Below are 21,105 nucleotides of genomic sequence, written 5' to 3'. Positions count from 1 at the left end.
ACATCAAGCCGATAATCAAGTTCCTCCCACACACGGCGCAGCATGTCCCCATCAATGAGTTCGAAAGCATCGTTGATGCGAGTTCGCAGTTCTGGCACGTTTCTTGGTAGAGGAGGTTTAAACACTGAATCTTTCACATAACCCCACAGAAAGAAAGCGCATGGGGTTAAGTCGGGAGAGCGTGGAGGCCATGACATGAATTGCTGATCATGATCTCCACCACGACCGATCCATCGGTTTTCCAATCTCCTGTTTAAGAAATGCCAAACATCATGATGGAAGTGCGGTGGAGCACCATCCTGTTGAAAGATGAAGTCGGCGCTGTCGGTCTCCAGTTGTGGCATGAGCCAATTTTCCAGCATGTCCAGATACACGTGTCCTGTAACGTTTTTTTCGCAGAAGAAAAAGGGGCCGTAAACTTTAAACCGTGAGATTGCACAAAACACGTTAACTTTTGGTGAATTGCGAATTTGCTGCACGAATGCGTGAGGATTCTCTACCGCCCAGATTCGCACATTGTGTCTGTTCACTTCATCATTAAGAAAAAATGTTGCTTCATCACTGAAAACAAGTTTCGCACTGAACGCATCCTCTTCCATGAGCTGTTGCAACCGCGCCGAAAATTCAAAGCGTTTGACTTTGTCATCGGGTGTCAGGGCTTGTAGCAATTGTAAACGGTAAAGCTTCTGCTTTAGCCTTTTCCGTAAGATTTTCCAAACCGTCGGCTGTGGTACGTTTAGCTCCCTGCTTGCTTTATTCGTCGACTTCCGCGGGCTACGCGTGAAACTTGCCCGCACGCGTTCAACCGTTTCTTCGCTCACTGCAGGGCGACCCGTTGATTTCCCCTTACAGAGGCATCCAGAAGCTTTAAACTGCGCATACCATCGCCGAATGGAGTTAGCAGTTCGTGGATCTTTGTTGAACTTCGTCCTGAAGTGTCGTTGCACTGTTATGACTGACTGATGTGAGTGCATTTCAAGCACGACATACGCTTTCTCGGCTCCTGTCGCCATTTTGTCTCACTGCGCTCTCGAGCGCTCTGGCGGCAGAAACCTGAAGTGCGGCTTCAGCCGAACAAAACTTTATGAGTTTTTCTACGTATCTGTAGTTTGTCGTGACCATATGTCAATGAATGGAGCTACAGTGAATTTATGAAATCGCTTCAATCATTTGTAATAGCCCTGTAGATATACTGTCCGATCCCCAGACCCACAGGGGATGGGATGAGGAACATTCCACAAAAATAAAAATACATAAATCATATGTACAAACGCCTGCCTCCGTAGTCGAGGCACGTCGGCGTGTGGGTGGCGCTCGACGCGGAGATAAGCAAGTTCGAATCCTGGTGGTCGAAAATTGTCACTATTAGCATTTGGCCAGCAAAGGGAGGAGAGGTGGTGGAATAAGTTCCAGACCACCAATCTCTGTGCCAATTTCCTGGATTAAATTCCAAACCTCTCTGCAGTCTCCCATGAAGTGAGGGCATGTGATACTGTTATTAGTGATCCGTCTTTCGTATAGAGACATTAAGCTCAGCGGCCCTGTTGGTGCTATTCGAGAGAAGTAGGCTATGTGCCGGCACAAGGTGTGACCCTTAGCCGGCCACTGTGGCCGAGCGGTTCTAGGCGCTTCAGTCCGGAACCGCGCTGCTGCTACGGTCGCAGTTTCGAATCCTGCCTCGGGCATGAATGTGTGTGATGTCCTTAGGTTAGTTAGGTTTAAGTAGCTCTAAGTCTAGGGGACTCATGACCTCAGATGTTAAGTCCCATAGTGCTTACAGCCATTTGAACCATTTTTGGTGTCACCCTTCCTCTTCCCTTCATCCAGAACAACACACACCCAACACTACCTTGTGCAAGCACTCATCACAGCCATCCATACGAGACTGATACACATTTGACACTTCATAATAGGTCGAAAGAAGACACTGGCAGACCACTTCGACTACGACCTTGCCTTGAAAGGCGACGCAGCATTCCTGCATCTGCTCTCCTACGCTCATTCCCTGAGTATGGGACTACTTTGATATACAAAAGAACTGATATACTAATGTCTCTTCTGCATGTTCTAAGATAGTTCTCAATGGTGTGGAAAAAATCAGAAACTTTGCACATCTATTCCACTTACACGTTAATTAAGAGCTTACCACGAACATTTAAAAGTATACGGACTGGAGTGCATGTAATAATTCTGAGCATTGTAAAGAGCAGAAACAGTTTGGGTATCTTACATAGACAAACCGCATTACTGCACTGAGGTTTAGTATTACATACCATTTACGTAATGTGAGATTGTTCATAAGAAGTACATCAATTCGTTCTGTTAATAATTTCATGGATTGAGTTGGAGGAGATGACTACAGATAAGTCCTTTGAAATACTAACTCTTCGAAAATAGGGATTATATGTTGTAAAAAAACGCGCAGTTTAAGCTGACGTATAACGATGAACTAGAACATAAATTAAATGGTGTGCAGCATAAACAGCAATATCCTAATGACATTTTTGCAAATTAAAACGTGTATGTAAGAATGTTGCAAATATTTCTTCCATTGTACACTATGTGATCAAAAGTACCCGGACACCCCCAAAAACATACGTTTTTCATGTTAGGTGCATTGTACTGCCACCTACTGCCATGTACTCCATATTAGCGACCTCAGCAGTCATTAGACATCGTGAGAGAGCAGAAGAGCGCTTCGCGGAACTCACGGACTTCGAACGTGGTCAGGTGATGGGGTGTCACTTGTGTTATACGTCTGTACGCGAGATTTCCACACTTATAAACGTCCCTATGTCCACTGTTTCCGATGTGATAGTGAAGTGGAAACGTGAAGACGGACACGTACAACACAAAAGCGTACAGGCCGACCTCGTCTGTTGACTGACAGAGGGCGCCGACATTTGAACAAGGTCGTAATGTGTTATAGGCAGGCATATACCCAGACCATCACACAGGAATTCCAGACAACATCAGGATCCGCTGCAAGTACTATGACAGTAAGGCGGGAGGTGAGAAAACTTGGATTTCATGGTCGAGCGGCTGCTCATAAGCCACACATCACGCCGGTAAATGCCAAACGACGCCTCGCTTGGTGTAAGAAGCGTAAAAATTCGACAACTGAACAGTGAAAAAACGTTCTGTGGAGTGACGAATCACGGTACACAATGTGGCGATCAGATGTCAGGGTGTGGGTATGGCGAATGCCCGGTGAACGTCATCTGCCAACGTGTGTAGTGCCAAAAGTAAAATTCGGAGGCGGTGGTATTATGGTGTGGTCGTGTTTTTCATAGAGGGGGCTTGCACCCCTTCTTGTTTTGCGTGGCACTATCACAGCACAGGTCTACATTGATGTTTTAAGCACCTTCTTGCTTCTCACTGTTGAAGAGCAATTCGGGGATGGCGACTGGAGCTTTCTACACGATCGAACACCTGTTCATAATGCACGGCCTGTGGCAGAGTGGTTACGCGACAATAACATCCCTGTAATGGACTGGCCTGCACATAGTCCTGACCTGAATCCTATAGAAACCCTTTGAGATGATTTGGAACGCCGACTACGTACCAGGGCTCACGACCGACATCGATACCTCTCCTCAGTGCAGCACTCTATGAAGAATGGACTGCCATTCCTTAAGAAACCTTCTAGCACCTGATTGAACGTATGCCTGCGAGAGTGGAAGCTGTCATCAAGGGTAAGGGTGGGCCAACACCATACTGAATTCCAGCATTACCGATGGAGGCCGCCACGAACTTGTAAGTCATTTTCAGCCAGGTGTCCGGATACTTTTGATCACCTAGTGTACATGTATTTATTGAATCCAAGAAAATTAATATAAAATAAACCAAGCGCTGATTTTCGTATATAGCAGGAATTCGAAACTCTTGTCTCTGTTTACAAATACTTGCATTAGAAGAGTATAATCTTAATGCAGTGAAGCAGTATGCCTGAATTAAGAACCTTTGTTTCAGGTTCTTCAGAACTGCGTGCGTAGCTTGGGCTGCCCTGCTGCTGTGTTCTTGGTCGACCACTGCGTTTATCTCGGTGCAGTACGAGTACAAAGCCAGGTACTTACGTGTCTTCTACATGTTAAAAAGATTATAGATGTTGCTCATGTTTCCTTACTTCACAAATCTTTTTATGTGACTTCCAAGAGTGATGACTTGAGACGCGACAGTGATATGTTATCTCACTAACCTCTCTCATTTCCGGCTTCTTGTGTTCTGGAATCACAATAATTGGTTAAAATGACAAGAAAGGGCGGAACATAAAATGTATGTGTGCGTCTATTATATAAGATTGATTTGTGCAAACCGCATCGTGATCCAGCCTATGGAACACGAGATACTGTATTTCAGTTTTGATTAAGCCCTGCAATCAGAATTTGCTATACTGTATTTCAGTTTTGATTAAGCACTGCAATCAGAATTCGCTGTAGCAGGTCACAGCCGAAGTAGCCCATTCAACGAAGACAAAAAAAAAGTCAATAGGGGAAAATTTCGCATAGTCACAAATTTTTGCACAGTAGTAGCGGGGAGTGCTATGAACAACAGACTACAAAGTCCTGACATGTGGGGTGTGACCGTGGGGAGGGGACATTTAAGGATCTCTTTTTTTTTAAGTTTTTCTTGAATAACTTGAAAACTGCTGCTTCTAGCGAAATTTTTTCCAGTACAGTGTTAAACTACATTAACTTTCCTACAAAAAAGGTAATACTAATTTTTTCTCTAGGACCAGTATAAGATTATTAAAAATAGTGTTTATTGTTAAATGAAGTGGGTTAAGAACAAATATTAAATGTATGAACCACATCTAAGTGCTGTATAACTGTATTAAGGGATAAACTGTGTTCTGGACTGTGACAGGCTGAAGGGGGAATGGGGGTGAATGGTGGTGGAGAGGACAGACGCGTGAGGTAAGGCAAGTCACTGGATTGCTGTCATGCACTTCCCTCCTCTGTAGACCTGTGAACTTCAGCAAGCGAGTCCCCACTTTCATTATCCCGCTAAAGGGTGTGGCGCGTAAATCCCGACAAATGAAACGTGTTTAAAAGCAAATTTAGTAAAACAAGATACAAATGAGAATGAAAATCTTTTTACATATAAGTAGTGGTATCTTTCAAGAGTAACATTACTCGATGTAACCCCCGTCAGCCGCAATGGCCGCCTCCAATCTCGTCTTGAAGCGATCTCGCACACCCTTTAAAACAGTGCTGTCCATATTCGCGAACGCTGCTTCGACAGCGGTGCGTACAGATGCGACATTAGGGTGCCTCATCTTATTGGTAACTATTTCGACTACACTCCAAGAATAGTAGTCGAGAGGGTTCAAGTAAGACTACCAGAACTCCTTTGACCAGAACATGTCAACGTTATCCGAGAACTAGTTTTGGCCTAAATGGCTCGAATGAGGTCTTCCTCTACCATATGATGCGTTGTTCGCTCCTGACATTCGATATGGACGACAGTTCCTCGGCGATTGTCCCGAGTCCTCCGAAATCAGCGCCTGAGCCTTATCGATAACTGCCCCAGTTCGTAACATGCGTTTCCTCCGATGAGGCTTTCTCGCCAGGTTAGCAGAACCTTCCCCAGACTTCTCCAATGCTTTATACTTGCCCACAATCATTATCATGCAGCAATATGACTTTGTGTTGCATTTTTCCGTATTCCGGTCGTTTTTCACGTAATGCCCGATTTAAATCGATCCATTCCCAACACGCCTTCTGAATCACTGTCAACGCAGTGCGCAGACATTCCCGGTTTTTTTTTTTTTTTTATTTTCACCAAGCGTGCTAACACTACATTGAATACAGATACGAGTTCCTACTAATGCTAATGCAAGAAAAGCATATGCACAGATTCTAAGTATATCTCTGCACACTGTCATACGCTGCTAGATGGGAAACTGATGCTTAGTTATCCTGTACGGCAGTTGTAGCGTTCTTTTGGGAATGGCGGCTTCCACCACCATGAGTATTGTTCACTTTTCAGTTTACAGACAATCTATATCTCCCCAGCATTTCCTGCCTTGTTCTATTATGTAAGTAGACAAAACAACTTTACTGAGCTCGTGTTTATATAATGAAGTTATGTTCAGTTTCTTAAGTGAGTATGTATTTCCAGTTGTTAAGTGAGCTTTTATGCAAAATATGTCCCCATAAACAGTGACTGAGAACTGCTTAATTTGTGTGTTGTTGTCAGTGACCTATGTTGTATTGATGGGAAAGAAATTGGATTGATGAACGTGGCATCTTGCTGCTGTCTGTCATTGACAGCATATTGTAAAGCCATTTAACCGTGTCGTAGACACTTAACGGTGAGTTAATGAATGACCAGAAAGATACTGAACTTCTCTCACCATTCTTCTACATGTACATGATTACTTTGCAATTCATAATTGAGTGACTGGCAGAGTGTTCATAAAACCACCTCCAAGCTATTTCTGCTATTTCTCTACACTCATGAACAGCGCACAGGAAAAACGAACAGTTGTCCATCTTTTCTTGCGAGCTTTGATTTCCCTAATTTCATTATGATGATCATTTCTTCCTGTGTAGGTGGGCGGGAACAAAATATTTTAGCACTTGGTGGAGAAAGTTGGTGATTGAAATTTCATGAGAAAATCCTGCTGCAACTAAAAACACCTTTGCTTTAGTGATTGCCACTCCAAATCGCGTATAATATCTGTGGCACTCTTTCCCCTATTTTGTGTCAATACGGAACGAGCTGCCCTTCTTTGAACTTTTTCGATGTCATCGGTAAATCCTATATCATGCGTATACCACAACACTCACCAGTACTCCAGAATAGCACGGACAAGCGTAGTGTAGGCAGTCTCTTCAGTAGACCTGTTGCTTTTTCGAAGTGTTCTGCCAATAAATCGCAGTCTTTGGTTCGCTTTCCGTACAACATTACCCATGTGATCGTTCTAATTTAAGTTAGTCGCAATTGCAATCCCCAAGTATTTAGTTGAATTTACAGCATTTAGATTTATATGACCTATCGTGTTACCAAAATTCCGTGTGTTCATTTCACACTCATGTGGATGACTTCACACTTTTCATTACTTAGAGTCAATTGCCACTTTTCGCACCATACAGATACCTTATCTTAATCATTTTTCAGTTAATGTTGGACATCTGACGGTAAATGACAGCATCATCTGCAAATAATGGACTGCTCAGATTGTCTCCTAAATCATTTATGTAAATCAGGAACAGCAGAGCACTTATGACACTTCCTTTCCGAGTGCCAGATATTACTTTTTTTTCACTCGATGATTTTCCGTCAATTTCTACGAATTGTGATCTTTCTGACAGGAAATTAAGAATCCAGTGGCACAATTGAGACGATATTCCACAGGTTAGAAGTCATTTGTGATGGCTGTTGTTTGTGATTCGAACTCTGAAATATTTACTTCGTCTTCCTTGGTGAAGAAATTTCGAAAAACCATGTTTAGCAACATATCTTGCAATATGGGTATCAATATGTCTGGTGGACTAGGACTGATCATGTTCAAACCTAACTTACCAGATAGTACTGATAGAAGAGAGAGAGAGAGAGAGAGAGAGAAAGAGAGAGAGAGAGAATATCCAACGAATAGCAGCACGTTTCGTCACGGGATCATTTAGTCGGTGCGAGAGCGTTCGGAAATGCTCAACAAACTCCAGTGGCAGAGGCTGCCAGAGAGTCGTTGTGTATCACAGAGAGGTTTGCTATTGAAATTTTGAGAGAGTACTTTCCAGGAAGAGTAGGAAAACGTGTACTTCCTCCCATGTACGTCTGGCGAAATGACCACAATGAGAAAATTCGAGGAATTGGAGCTAATACAGAGGCTTACCAACAGTCATTGTTCCCAAGCACCACTTGCGAATGGAACAGGGAAGGGAGGGATCAGAAGTATCCTCGCCCGCCCGGTTAGCCGTGCGGTCTAACGCACGGCTTTCGGGATTGAGAGGGTGCGCCTGGTCCCCGACAATAATCCGCCCGGCGGACTTGTGGCAAGGTCCGGTGAGCCGGCTAGTCTGTGGATGGTTTTTAGGTGGTTTTCCATCTGCCTCGGTGAATGCGGGCTGGTTCCCCTTATCCCGCCTCAGCTACACTATGTCGGTGACTGCTGTGCAAACAAGTTCTCCACATACGCGTACATCACCATTAATGTACCACGCAAACATAGGGGTTACACTGGCCTTGTGTGAGAGGTTCCCTTGGGGGGGGGGGGGGGGGGGGCGGCCCCGGGGGCTGAACCGCACAATAACCCTGAAAGAGTGGTTCAGTGTGGGGCGGCGGAGAGGTGAAGTGGACTGCAGTAGTCGTCGTGAGGTTATGGACCACTGCGGCTGCGGCGGGGACCAAGCCTCTCCATCGTTTCTAGGCCCCCGGTTACCATACAATATAATACAATCACATGTAGCCTCCACCACACACCGTCAAACGGGATATTGATGAAGTTGTAGCTGTAGATGATCTGCTGTAATGCATTACTTGATTTATGTTGAAATATTTGAAGTTCCATAACAACATAGATGATCTAGTTCTGTTACAGAGGGAGCAAATTTAAGCTGTCGGTCTCTTAAGATGTTGGAAGAACTGGGGCTAGGATAGTGCAGTTGATACCCTTCATGCTGTATTGAAGCCGTTGAGAATGGAGACAATGAAATCAAAATTGTCGGATACATTTTACCAGTTAGATTTGAGCATGATCAGTCCTAGTCCATCAGACATATTGATACCCATCTTGCAAGATATACTGTGGATGAGTGGCAAGTGGCTCCACTCAGTGCAGCCCACTTTACAAGTGCCGGGTGTTGTGGATTGGCAAGAGAGCCAACCCACTATGAGAGGAAGCCGAAAGGCACGCGTTTTAGCTCACGCAGGCTGGCGTGAGGTCTGGAACAGGTCAAGGAAATGAGACTAGCAAAAAAAGGTCGTAGCTGTGGAATACTTAACTTTAATCCATAAATGGTGAACATCGCTCTTGACGGTACATGTTTTACAGCATCAATAGTAACTGGTAATGGCGCCTTGCTAGATCGTAGCAAATGACGTAGCTGAAGGCTATGCTAACTATCGTCTCGGCAATTGAGAGCGTATTTTGTCAGTGAACCATCGCTAGCAAAGTCGGCTGTACAACTGGGGCGAGTGCTAAGAAGTGTCTGTAGACCTGCCGTGTGGCGGCGCTCGGTCTGCAATCACTGATAGTGGCGACACGCGGGTCCGACGTATACTAACGGACCGCGGCCGATTTAAAGGCTACCACCTAGCAAGTGTGGTGTCTGGTGGTGACACCACACCGGCAATTCCTGCCAGTAACACAATATTTCGGATAGAACAGTTCGATGTCAGTGAGGAGCTCCTCGCGCAGATGAGGCGAGTACAATATTCGTTTGTGATTTACTTTTACGAGCTTCGAAGAGGAGCGAATTATTTTCAGTTATCTGTATGCTTGCTAGTGCAATTTTCAAATTTTTAAATTTCTTGTGTGTTTGATTGGTTACTAGGTACAGTCTTTCGTTTTAATAGCAGTGTAGTGTTAAGTACCAATGATCGTATCGACCCTCGCATCGTACCGGTTTCTGTTGTTTGTTTTGTTTTGTTTAGAATAATTCATTGTCGGTTAGACCGGTTACACAGTTCGTTTAGTGTTTCACTTGGGACAGGCACTTCAATGTGGTAGACAGTTTAGTGAAAAGAAACATGTCCGGTTGTCTGTACGCTCCGTCGCCCGTAATTCATAAGACGAGCTGCAGAAAGGTGGATATAACTTTGTGAAACACCCTGTAGTCGCATTCTGTGACGTAGTGGTGTAGAAACATTGGGGACGCGCCTGGTCGCTCTTCAGTCTACAGACCTACAAATGAGGGAAATACATGAATACAATCCGGCAACCTGCCACGCGTCTATCCTCCCACTTCCTCCCTCCCTCCCTCCCTCCCTCCCTCCCTCCCTCCCTCCCTCCCTCCCTCCCTCCCACCCTTCCCTACCCTCTCCACCCTATACAACACCACAACACAATTTATCCCTTATACGGTTCTACTGTATATACTTGAGTACCACATCATTTAATAATACACATTAAGTTTTATAGAGGGTCTATACAAGGGCGATGTACTTGAGGACAATATTATGGAAATGGGAGAGGATGTAGATGAAGATGAAATGGGAGATATGATGCTGCGTGAAGAGTTTGACAGAGCACTGAAAGACCTGAGTCGGAACAAGGCCCCCGGAGTAGACAACATTCCATTGGAACTACTGACGGCCTTGGGAAAGCCAGTCCTGTCAAAACTCTACCATCTGGTGAGCAAGATGTATGAAACAGGTGAAATACCCTCAGCCTTCAAGAAGAATATAATAATTCCAATCCCAAAGAAAGCAGGTGTTGACAGATGTGAAAATTACCGAACAATCAGTTTAATAAGCCACAGCTGCAAAATACTAGTACGAATTATTTACAGACAAATGGAAAAACTAGTAGAAGCCGACCTCGGGGAAGATCAGTTTGGATTCCGTAGAAACACTGGAACACGTGAGGCAATACTGACCTTACGACTTATCTTAAAAGAAAGGTTAAGGAAAGGCAAACCTACGTTTCTAGCATTTGTAGACTTAGAGAAAGCTTTTGACAATGTTGACTGGAATACTCTCTTTCAAATTCTAAAGGTGGCAGGGGTAAAATACAGGCTATTTACAATTTGTACAGAAACCAGATGGCAGTTATAAGAGTCAAAGGACATGAAAGGGAAGCAGTGGTTGGGAAGGGAGTGAGACAGGGTTGCAGCCTCTCCCCGATGTTATTCAATCTGTATATTGAGAAAGCAGTAAAGGAAACAAAAGAAAAATTCGGAGTAGGTATTAAAATCCATGGAGAAGAAATAAAAACTTTGAGGTTCGCCGATGACATTGTAATTCTGTCAGAGACAGCAAAGGACTTGGAAGAGCAGTTGAACGGAATGGACAGTGTCTTGAAAGGAGGATATAAGATAAACATCAACAAAAGCAAAACGAGGATAATGGAATGTAGTCGAATTAAGTCGGCTGATGCTGAGGGAATTAGATTAGGAAATGAGACACTTAAAGTAGTAAAGGAGTTTTGCTATTTGGGGAGCAAAATAACTGATGATGGTCAAAGTAGAGAGGATATAAAATGTAGACTGGCAATTGCAAGGAAAGCGTTTCTGAAGAAGAGAAATTTGTTAACATGGAGTATAGATTTAAGTGTCAGGAAGCCATTTCTGAAAGTATTTGTGTGGAGTGTAGCCATGTATGGAAGTGAAACATGGACGATAAATAGTTTGGACAAGAAGAGAATAGAAGCTTTCGAAATGTGGTGCTACAGAAGAATGCTGAAGATTACATGGGTAGATCACATAACTTATGAGGAAGTATTGAATAGGATTGGGGAGAAGAGAAGTTTGTGGCACAACTTGACCAGAAGAAGGGATCGGTTGGTAGGACATGTTCTGAGGCATCAAGGGATCACCAATTTAGTATTGCAGGGCAACGTGGAGGGTAAAAATCGTAGAGGGAGACCAAGAGATGAATACACTAAGCAGATTCAGAAGGATGTAGGTTGCAGTAGGTACTGGGAGATGAAGAAGCTTGCACAGGATAGAGTAGCATGGAGAGCTGAATCAAACCAGTCTCAGGACTGAAGGCCACAACAACAACAACAAGTTTATACCACTGAAACACTATGTTTAATAACCTTTGACTTTTCCATCCTCTGCAACTTCGAAGCTTTTAGTCCTAGAGAAAACATGAATAGGACCCTTTTTGTAGGAAAGCTAATGTAGTTTAAGATCTTCGCTAGAAGCCGCATTTCTCGAGTTATTAAAGAAAAACATTAAAAAGTGACATTTAAACGCCCCCTCCCTCCCTCCACACTCATACTCCTCCGACCAGAATTTTTAATATGTTGTACATGTCACCACCTCCTATCATTGTAAAAAAAATTGCGACTACACGAATTTTTTTCTCCTAATTTTCCTTCGTTGACTGGACTAAAGACAACCATCGTCGAGTGACGGTCAACTGAACACTCGAGAACGCGCAAGTCATCATGGCGGGGGTCGGAGCATGGCGTCGGAAAATTTCTGCAGCGCTGGCGTAAGGATACGACGAGATAGAATTAAAGTTAGATGCAGTTTGTGGGCTAGACGCCCCATAGCAACAATCGGGTGGGCCCATCCCAAGACCTGAAGCCAGGGAAAATAAAAATTGTCCATCTGAAGAGCCAGCACGAGGGTAAAATTATTTGAAGTGGCATTCAAAAAGAATCTCCACTGGAGGAACCAATGTAGGACTCTGTGTTATTAGAAGCGAAATTAGTAAAGTGGATGGTCTGACATCACAGAAGTCCGAAAAGTTATAAATAGTGGATGACATACCAAATGCTGCAATGCAATAAGCCATCATTTTTCTCAGTAGGAAGTACATAAAACTTTGTATGCCCACAATGACATGAGTTCTAAGAGATGACAGCTGCAAATGGTCTCCAAGTTGCCGAACATTACCATTTGAAATCAGAGGATCCAGTCCATCCCATGTAAACACAGCCCGCACCATTATCGAGCCACCACGAGCTTGCACAGTACAGTGCCTTATTGACAACTTCGGTCCATGGCTTTGTGGGGTCTTCGCCACACTCGAACCCTACCATCAGCTCTTGCCAACTGAAATCGGGACTCTTCTGACCAGGCCACGGTTTTCCAAACGTCTAATATCCAAGCGATACGGTCACGAGCCCAGGAGAATCGCTGCAAGCGGTGTCGTGCTGTTAGCAAAGGCAATCGCGCCGATCGTGTGCTGGCATAGCCCATTAACGCCAAATTTCGCCCAACTGTCCTAACGGGTACGTTCGTCGGACGTCCCAGATTGATTTCTGCGGTTACTTCACGCAGTGTTACTTGTCTGTTAGCACTGACAACTTTACGGAAAAGCCTTTGCTGTCGTTCGTTAAGTGAAGGCCGCCGGCCACTGTGTTATCTGCGGTGAGAGGTAATGCCAGAAATTTGGTATTCTCGGCACATTCTTGACAGTGTGTACCTTGAAATATTGGCCGCGCGGGATTAGCCGAGCGGTCTCAGGCGCTGCAGTCATGGACTTTGCGGCTGATCCCGGCGGAGGTTCGAGTTGGTTGGTTGGTTGTTTGTGGAAGGAGACCAGACAGCGTGGTCATCGGTCTCATCGAATTAGGGAAGGATGGGGAAGGAAGTCAGCCGTGCCCTTTCAGAGGAACCATCCCGGCATTTGCCTGGAGTGATTTAGGGAAATCACGGAAAACCTAAGTCAGGATGGCCGGACGCGGGATTGAACCGTCGTCCTCCCGAATGCGAGTCCAGTGTCTAACCACTGCGCCACCTCGCTCGGTCGGAGGTTCGAGTCCTCCCTCGGGCATGGGTGTGTGTGTTTGTTCTTAGGATAATTTAGGTTAAGGAGTGTGTAAGCTTAGGGACTGATGACCTTAGCAGTTAAGTCCCATAAGATTTCACACACATTTGAACATTTTTTTGTGAGTAATGATGGGACCAGCAGAATACCATAATATGGCTGCCCACAACATCACACTTCAACCTCCATGCTTAACTGTTGGAATCAAGCAATTTGGATTGTAGGCTTCTTTTGGCGTTCTCCAGACGTAAACCCGGCCCGATGTTCGAAATAACGAAAAAATTGTGTCTTCGGATCATATGACGTGTTTACACTGATCAGCCGTCCAGAGTTTATGATCCTGACACCATGTTTAACGCTTCTTTGAGGTGGTTATCGTTACTAATGATTTCGGGATAGCAGTTCGTCCATGAATATTCGCTTTATGGAGTTCTCGGCGGACAGTGTCGATAGATACGGGGTCTCAAAGATGGCTATTGAGCTCTGCAGTCACTTTAGCTTTGTGTTGTTTCGATACACATTTAAACATTTTTTGAAATATTGAATTTCCTAACGATTTCCGAAAGAGAATGGCCCAAGTTTCTAGCCTCAACTACCATTCCGCGTTCAAGAGGTCCGTTAATTTCCATTGTGCGGCCATAATCACGTCGGAACATCACATGAATCATGTGCGTACAAATGACAGCCCCGCTACTGCACTGCCCTTTTATACCTTGTGTACGCGCTACTCCCGCCATGAATTTTATCACCACAGTGGAAAACAACTCCAATATTTATGAAATGGTATCGAGCACTTTCTACTTGCAAAACAAACAACTTTCATGAAGTCATCTATGGAGGTTCGCCCCAAAATACTGTAGGGTTCAAGTGTTAAGAAACGACTGCATATTTCCTTAAGAGAATGTCTAAGAAATACAGAACAAGATATAGCTTAATCTCAAGAAATCGGCATACAATGGTGCTCAAAACACCGAATTAGAAAAGTTCTGTAACCAAAAAATGTACTCTATAATGGTTAGAAACGTGAAAATCTCTTCCACTAAATAAAACAAAACGTTTCATATGGGCGCTGCTCGGTGACGTGATTCGAGAGCACTATTCGCGATCCTGAGAAACAGCAATGCAAGGATCTGGAAAAATCTTTAATAGCTACTAATGCCGTACAATTCGTCTTCCTAAGGCACAAGGGCGTCTACACTAGGGGCAAGCCCCGAAACCCCCTTACTTAGCTCGTAATGAAAGGAAATAATACAGTGTAGTTACGTTTCCAGAATGAGGTTTTCACTCTGCAGCGGAGTTTGCGCTGATATAAAACTTCCTGGCAGATTAAAACTGTGTTCCGGACCGAGACTCGAACTCGGGACCTTTGCCTTTCGCGGGCAAGTGCTCTACCACCTGAGCTACCCAAGCACGACTCACACCCCGTCCTTACAGCTTTACTTCTGCCAGTACCTCATCTCCTACCTTCCAAACTTTACAGAAGCTATGCTGTGAACCAGTAATTAATGATCCTACTTTTAAATTGGCAGCTGCTTAACAATAGTTAATTAAATGTAAAACAAATAAAACTCAAGTTCTGTTTAGATTTTTTACTAAAGTAAAAAATGATGAGTCGATGAGAATATTGGCTCTGCGATTCCAAATGCTTCTTTTTTTATATGTATTCTGTTTGTTGTCAGCTAATGCACATCACAAGTCACACACAATGTTCATCCAGCTCTACATGTCTCTTTTGATTGCTACCTTAGTCAAAATATGAAAGTGTACTTTAACACCTGTAGATTGTGGCAAAGAGAATCACTATTCTTACAAGTTGTTCCAATAGTAAAAGCTTCTAGCCATTGATCATTCATCAAAATAATATAGTTCTTTTTTCACAAAATCCATTTTTAATTGATTTTCTTTGTGAAGTTGAAGAAATTGTAATTTTGCTTGTCATTTACTATCCTAAAATATTCCTTTACTAACCAAAAATGATCTTAGAACCCAGACATGTACTTGTCAATTTTCCAATCAGGAAAATAGTTTCTGTTAGTCTATTAGGGGATAGAGTTGTAGCCTTCCTTAGTACACTTTTTAGATTTTCACCTCTAGCCAGCCTGCCCTGTAATGGAAGTTTAATATATTTTCTTATCCCATGTTTATATGATGACATTTAATTTTTATTTACTGCAGTCTTTTTCTAAAATTACAAAAAATACTTTAAGAAATTAAAGTTTCCTAAGGGTGAAAACATGTTCTAAGGTCGTGTAACTAGGAACATATATTTGACTGAAGGTTTCAGCTATTGCAATCAAGAAAACCTTGTCAATACATATTTAATAGTTTATCTTTATACTCTTCTACACATCAGTAATCAGTAAATGAAATCAAACTAACCAGAGGTATTATCTAAACTAGTTAAGATTTAAATAAATTTTGAAATACATGCTATTGGTAACTTACACAAATTTTCATTTTCAAGGCAGGTAAAATTGTTCAGGTATTAAAGAAACTCAGTTCATTTGCAAGTATCATATGTGTCATGGTAAAATACCTCCTGTTTCATGGTACAAGACATTGTTTGCCCAGCAGAGTATGCCTTAACTGTCCACAGGTTACATAAAAAGTTCTAAAAATATACAACATTTTACTCATCATAAAATTCTGTACCAGTACATGAAGAATTAAAATATATACCAAATAACTTTAATATTTTATATAGCACTTACATTTGTAGAACATGAAATAAAACTGCTGCACAAAACACACCCTCATTTGCAACAACAACAAAAACTTTAGAAAATGGCAGAAACTGCTTATAGCGACCCTAGTGTGCATTCCTTTGTGCAATTCTAAAATCAGTCAGTAGACTAAAGTAAGGACCAAAAAACATTATGTGTTCCTAGGTGCACTATCCTCTAGGTACAACACTCTCCCCACCTAATGACAAATAATGACTACAATCCTGGATGTATAGCAAATATAAACACAAGTGTAAAAATAGCCCACTGTGCCTTTAATAAATTGAATAAGTTTTCAAAAGAAGCTCCAATGTTATGAAACTGAAAGTTTACAATCAGTGTTTATTACCAGTTTTGACTTATATCAGTGATAAATTGATTTTTTATATGAAAACCACTCAAAAATTAGGGGTTTCTATGTGAACAGTTGAGAAATGTGTGTTGAAAAATATTAACAGAGAGGGAAAACAGATTAACAGATTAGAGAACAGACTTGTGTGGATGATTTAATTACAAGGATGATTTAATTACAACTGTAATGAAATAATGTAGAGATGGGTTCTACTTCTAGCTGGACAGATTGGTGACAAAGTCCAAAGGAAACTCTTTACTGGGTTTCAAGAAATGAGAAAAGGCTGAGAATACAACCTAATGGATGATGGATGATATGACAATCAAGTTATAAAATACACAAGAGTGAAAATGGATGTGTATTTCTGATTTTAGTGTTCCAACTTAGTGTGACAGTAATTAGTCAGAACTTTATGTCACTTAAACTTGATTCCTCGTACCCTTTTATCAAGCAGTATGCTTGGTTTCTTAAACTACTTTGTTAAAATAATTTTAAATATATTGTAAGGAACAGACTGGGCCATTGTTGGCAGTCTATTGAAAAACCTGAGGCCAAGATATTTATGTCTGTTAAGAACCTTAGCTAGCCTACTGTTGGGTAAATCAATTTTAGCAGATACTTTTCTACAGCCTAATCAATTTACCATCCAGTTTTTGTGTTTTGCTTGTGTATTGACATCCTAAGGTTAAAAGTGCTTAAATATTCTTTAACACAGAGGAGCCAACTATACATATAGAGGCTACAGACCACTATAATAATAAGCTCTTTGAAATGATCTTTACATATCTCTTATGAGTCTGTTAATATAACAAATGATATTTTTTTTCTGTGCCTGGTTAGTGATATTTATATTTCTGTTACATTTTCCCTCAGCATTCAAGAACCATTTGCTCTGTTTGATCAACTTTATGACAAACCATGGACAAGGATTGGCCCATATCTAGTTGGAATGGCAACAGGATGGATTCTACTCAAAACAAAATGTGTCATCAGGATACCTTTGGTAAGTAGGAGACAAAAATATTTCTTTGCCTTTATTTCTGTAACATAATCAGAAATAGCTCAATTTGCACTACTTCTGTAGCTTATTCAGAAACATCTGAATTTACACCCTATAAGCAACATTCAAAAATACAAATTGTTAGTGATTTAAAATCTGCACAATAAGCATATGATCTGCTTTATTCAGGGGGAATTATCATACATCAACAGATTTTCCCAGAAGTGGATAATAAGTAAAGTAAAAAGGAATCTACATTTAAATTAACAACTCCAGGAATGGGGAAAGGTATTATGAATTTATCTTCAGAAATAGTTAGCCTCTCTTCATCACCTAAGCGAAGGACTTGTACACATGAAGAGTGAGATTCAAATCCTCATCCACACATCCTTAAGGAGGTCTCGCATAATTTCAGACACAGGTGAATGCCCAGATTGTAGTTCTACAATGTCATGACTGGTTCCCTTACTCAGCTGAACTAACACTCCACCTCTGAAGGATTCAATGTTGATGGTGTGTCATTGAGTGAGCTTCCTTGGCTCCATTATCAGTTTGTTACACTTAAATGTCACAACACATCTTTTTTATATCTACAGTGAAAATTTTCCTGTAAATAATACCTTGTAAACAATATGTTTGCAAAGCATGTATCCATTGGAATTCAGGTACAATTCTGCAGTTTCAAATTCACATGACAGAAGAAAATAATCATAATTATTTGACGTCACTGCCATTTTGAAATGGCTGGCTTTGTCTCACTGCTGTCTTAAATTTTTAAAGTATGAACCTGTACTGCAATACAAAAACAGCCCTAATACTTTGAAAGCTTTTCTTACTTTTGGCCTCAGGAAAGCAAGTAACGGAAAACTGAAGTCTGGAGCTCTTCTTGTTCAGGGTGAGAACAGCTTCAGCACAAGGTCAGTGGAGGTGCCTGGCAGAAATAACCTGAGAAGTAGATGATATAAACTGAGAAAACATTTTGCACCACATACACTCCTGCTCATTAAAATTGCAACACTGTGAAATGGTGATCCTAAAAGGATCAAATTGGTGTGAAGTATAAGGGGCAGTAAAATGAAACTGAGACAGAAGCGAAAAATTAAATACACTGTTTATTATTCCAAAAGTAATTGTCATAACTATTAATACATTTATCCCATTGTGAGACAAGACAGTCAGTGACTTAATGGAAAAATGTTTGTGATTGCCTGTGGAACCATAATTGTACCCAGGTGTGCACCTCTTCAGCTGAAGCAAATCATCAGCCATGAATGTCTTTCTCTAGGACTTCAAAAATTAGGCATCACATGGAGAGAGATCACCACTTGAAGGGGGATGTGTAATTACTTCCCAGCAAAACTACTGTATCATAGTCAAAGCAATCTTGGTAACATGTGAGTTGCCAGACAGGTCATTAATCACAATAAATGAGCCTTTATATTTCCTCATAAATTGTAAATATGATTTCTGTGTAGGAACAGAGTACTTTTCCGTTCAAAAGGGCAAAATTCAAAAATGCTGAAAAATAATGTATTGGACTACCGGTGACTTAGTCATCCTTGCACCTTAATTGTATGCAGTATCTTGGTAAAGATCACACCTGTAACAAACATTAAGAAACAACTGGAACCTATTTTGTTTTATGAAATACCCAGTAACCAGGTCAGACATATCTACGGTCAGAATCTGCCACAAAGTGGCTCTGTAACATTCCCCCACCCTCACACACAGAAATGCTGCACTCAGTGTAATGCGATACTATGAATGGAATGCACACTTCTGTATGTATACAAAATCAATACAATATTATATGGATGTATAATACTGAGGGAAACTGACCATCATTAGCACAGAAGATCAATGTTACAAAAGTTTGCTCCTGGCTGCCAGAAATCCTAGATTTACACATAATACACATAATACAAAATCACAAATCCAACAAATTTGTTTATTGTTCACATCATCCTACAGGTGAACTGTTGTTCTCCTTTTCAGTAAAGTTTCTGATGTCTTCCAATATCAGTATTTAAATTATTTTAGGTCTGAAATATCTCTTTATTTTCCACAAATTAGTAATACCACTTTCCTCTCTTGGCAGTTAGTGCTGTCTGTGCAAGATTTGGTTTATCAAAAAAATAAAAAATAAAAAAAAATTGCATAGCTTGTCTGAACCTCATTCTGTCACAATCCAGTACATATTCTAGTTTACAAAATGAAGTTAAATTCACAGCTATGGTAAATATAACTGAATCTTTTTCACTTTTCAGATGTGTGTTTTCATGGGATGGGTTGCATCACTGCTTTGCCTTATCAGTTTAGTGTATGGGCTTCCCCTATCCAAGCTGGAAGTCTATGCATCAGCTTCTTATGTATCTCTTGGACACACTGCCTGGTGCCTAGCTCTTGCATGGATCACAATAGCCTGTTGTGCTGGCTATGGAGGTAAGCTGGACACTAACTGTTTTAAAGATATTTGCTAGTCATAAAGAATATTTTTGCCAGAGAGCATGATAGAGGATATGATAAACATAGCCATCTATATAACTGCCTAAGACGTGACATGGGCCAATAGTTGTAACAGAGCCTTTCTGTGAAAATGGAATACTTCCCTTTCTGTATGTATTCTCCTATATATTCTACAACAAAATCTTCTGTACAGTTCAATGCATATCCTTAAAAATGTTTGGCAATTATTGGTAGAATTATGCAGAGCCTAAACACACTTGTGAGCAATTGGTAGCATGCAACACATACTTTCACCCTGATAACACAAGTGACACAATATGTCATGGACTTTGCAAGAGTGCTGGTCCAGGTTTACAAAAAAAGACAACACTGCCAATATTTAAACTGTAGTCAGATTTTTAATTTCACACACTCACACACAGTGACCAGTTTTCATCTCATATTGTCAATACATTCTCAGAAAATAAGGTCAGTTACTTACATAGACTCTATGATTCTGATCTATTTACATGTGTGACACTATTAACAACAGTTCTTTTAAACGAAATTGCATAACTAGCTGCAACTTGACTGCTTAACAAAGACTCAATTTAGCAGTAAGTTAGCAGAGAACACGACTCAAGACAAGGATACTGTTGACAGAATTGTACTGTGGGTTAACACTGATTGACTCAGGCACTGTCCATGGTGTTTATTTGAAGACTAATGTAGGAAAGTTTGTACAAAATGTTAAAATACAAATCAGTTTGATACTTAATAATGACATGAAAGATAAGAATTGTATGTGACACATGCATTCACTTGGCAATGAATTTTTTTGGCTAATTATTACTTGCATATTCTTTAAATGACATTAAATTTGGGTTCTACTTTTATAAGTAGATTTCCAGGTGTAGACATTTCTCCCACATTTTCTAATAAAGCCCAATCAGATCAATCTAGGAACCAAAATTCATGCTTTACATATCTCTTTAATTGACACATTTTTCCAGTAATAGTAAACATTTTTAGAAAAAGAAAATTTAGGCCTACAGTTGTAACATTGGATTTTTGAAAGGGTTGCTTTGTACTACTTGGACAATCTATGTTTCATATGATAACATCCTCTTTGAGTGGAAATATTGCCTAAACTACCAAATTTTGAAAGAAGACATAATATTTCTTTTATAGAA

General features: G+C 41.2%; 1 protein-coding gene across 1 annotated transcript in view; it reads left to right on the top strand.

Moving 5' to 3' along the window:
* The window catches only part of LOC126184442 (nose resistant to fluoxetine protein 6-like), a 199,611-nt gene that overhangs the window by 154,492 nt on the left and 24,014 nt on the right, over nt 1-21,105 (top strand). Inside the window, exons 11-13 of the mRNA XM_049926832.1 lie at nt 3,973-4,068; nt 17,341-17,470; nt 19,735-19,909. Coding sequence (XP_049782789.1) covers nt 3,973-4,068; nt 17,341-17,470; nt 19,735-19,909 — 401 coding nt within the window. The remainder of the gene's footprint in view (nt 1-3,972; nt 4,069-17,340; nt 17,471-19,734; nt 19,910-21,105) is intronic.

Source organism: Schistocerca cancellata, chromosome 4, assembly GCF_023864275.1.
Source record: "Schistocerca cancellata isolate TAMUIC-IGC-003103 chromosome 4, iqSchCanc2.1, whole genome shotgun sequence".
In the NCBI taxonomy this organism is placed as follows: Eukaryota; Metazoa; Arthropoda; class Insecta; order Orthoptera; family Acrididae; genus Schistocerca; species Schistocerca cancellata.
Note: the sequence above shows the minus strand (reverse complement) of the source record. Positions and strands in the feature narration are given on the sequence as shown.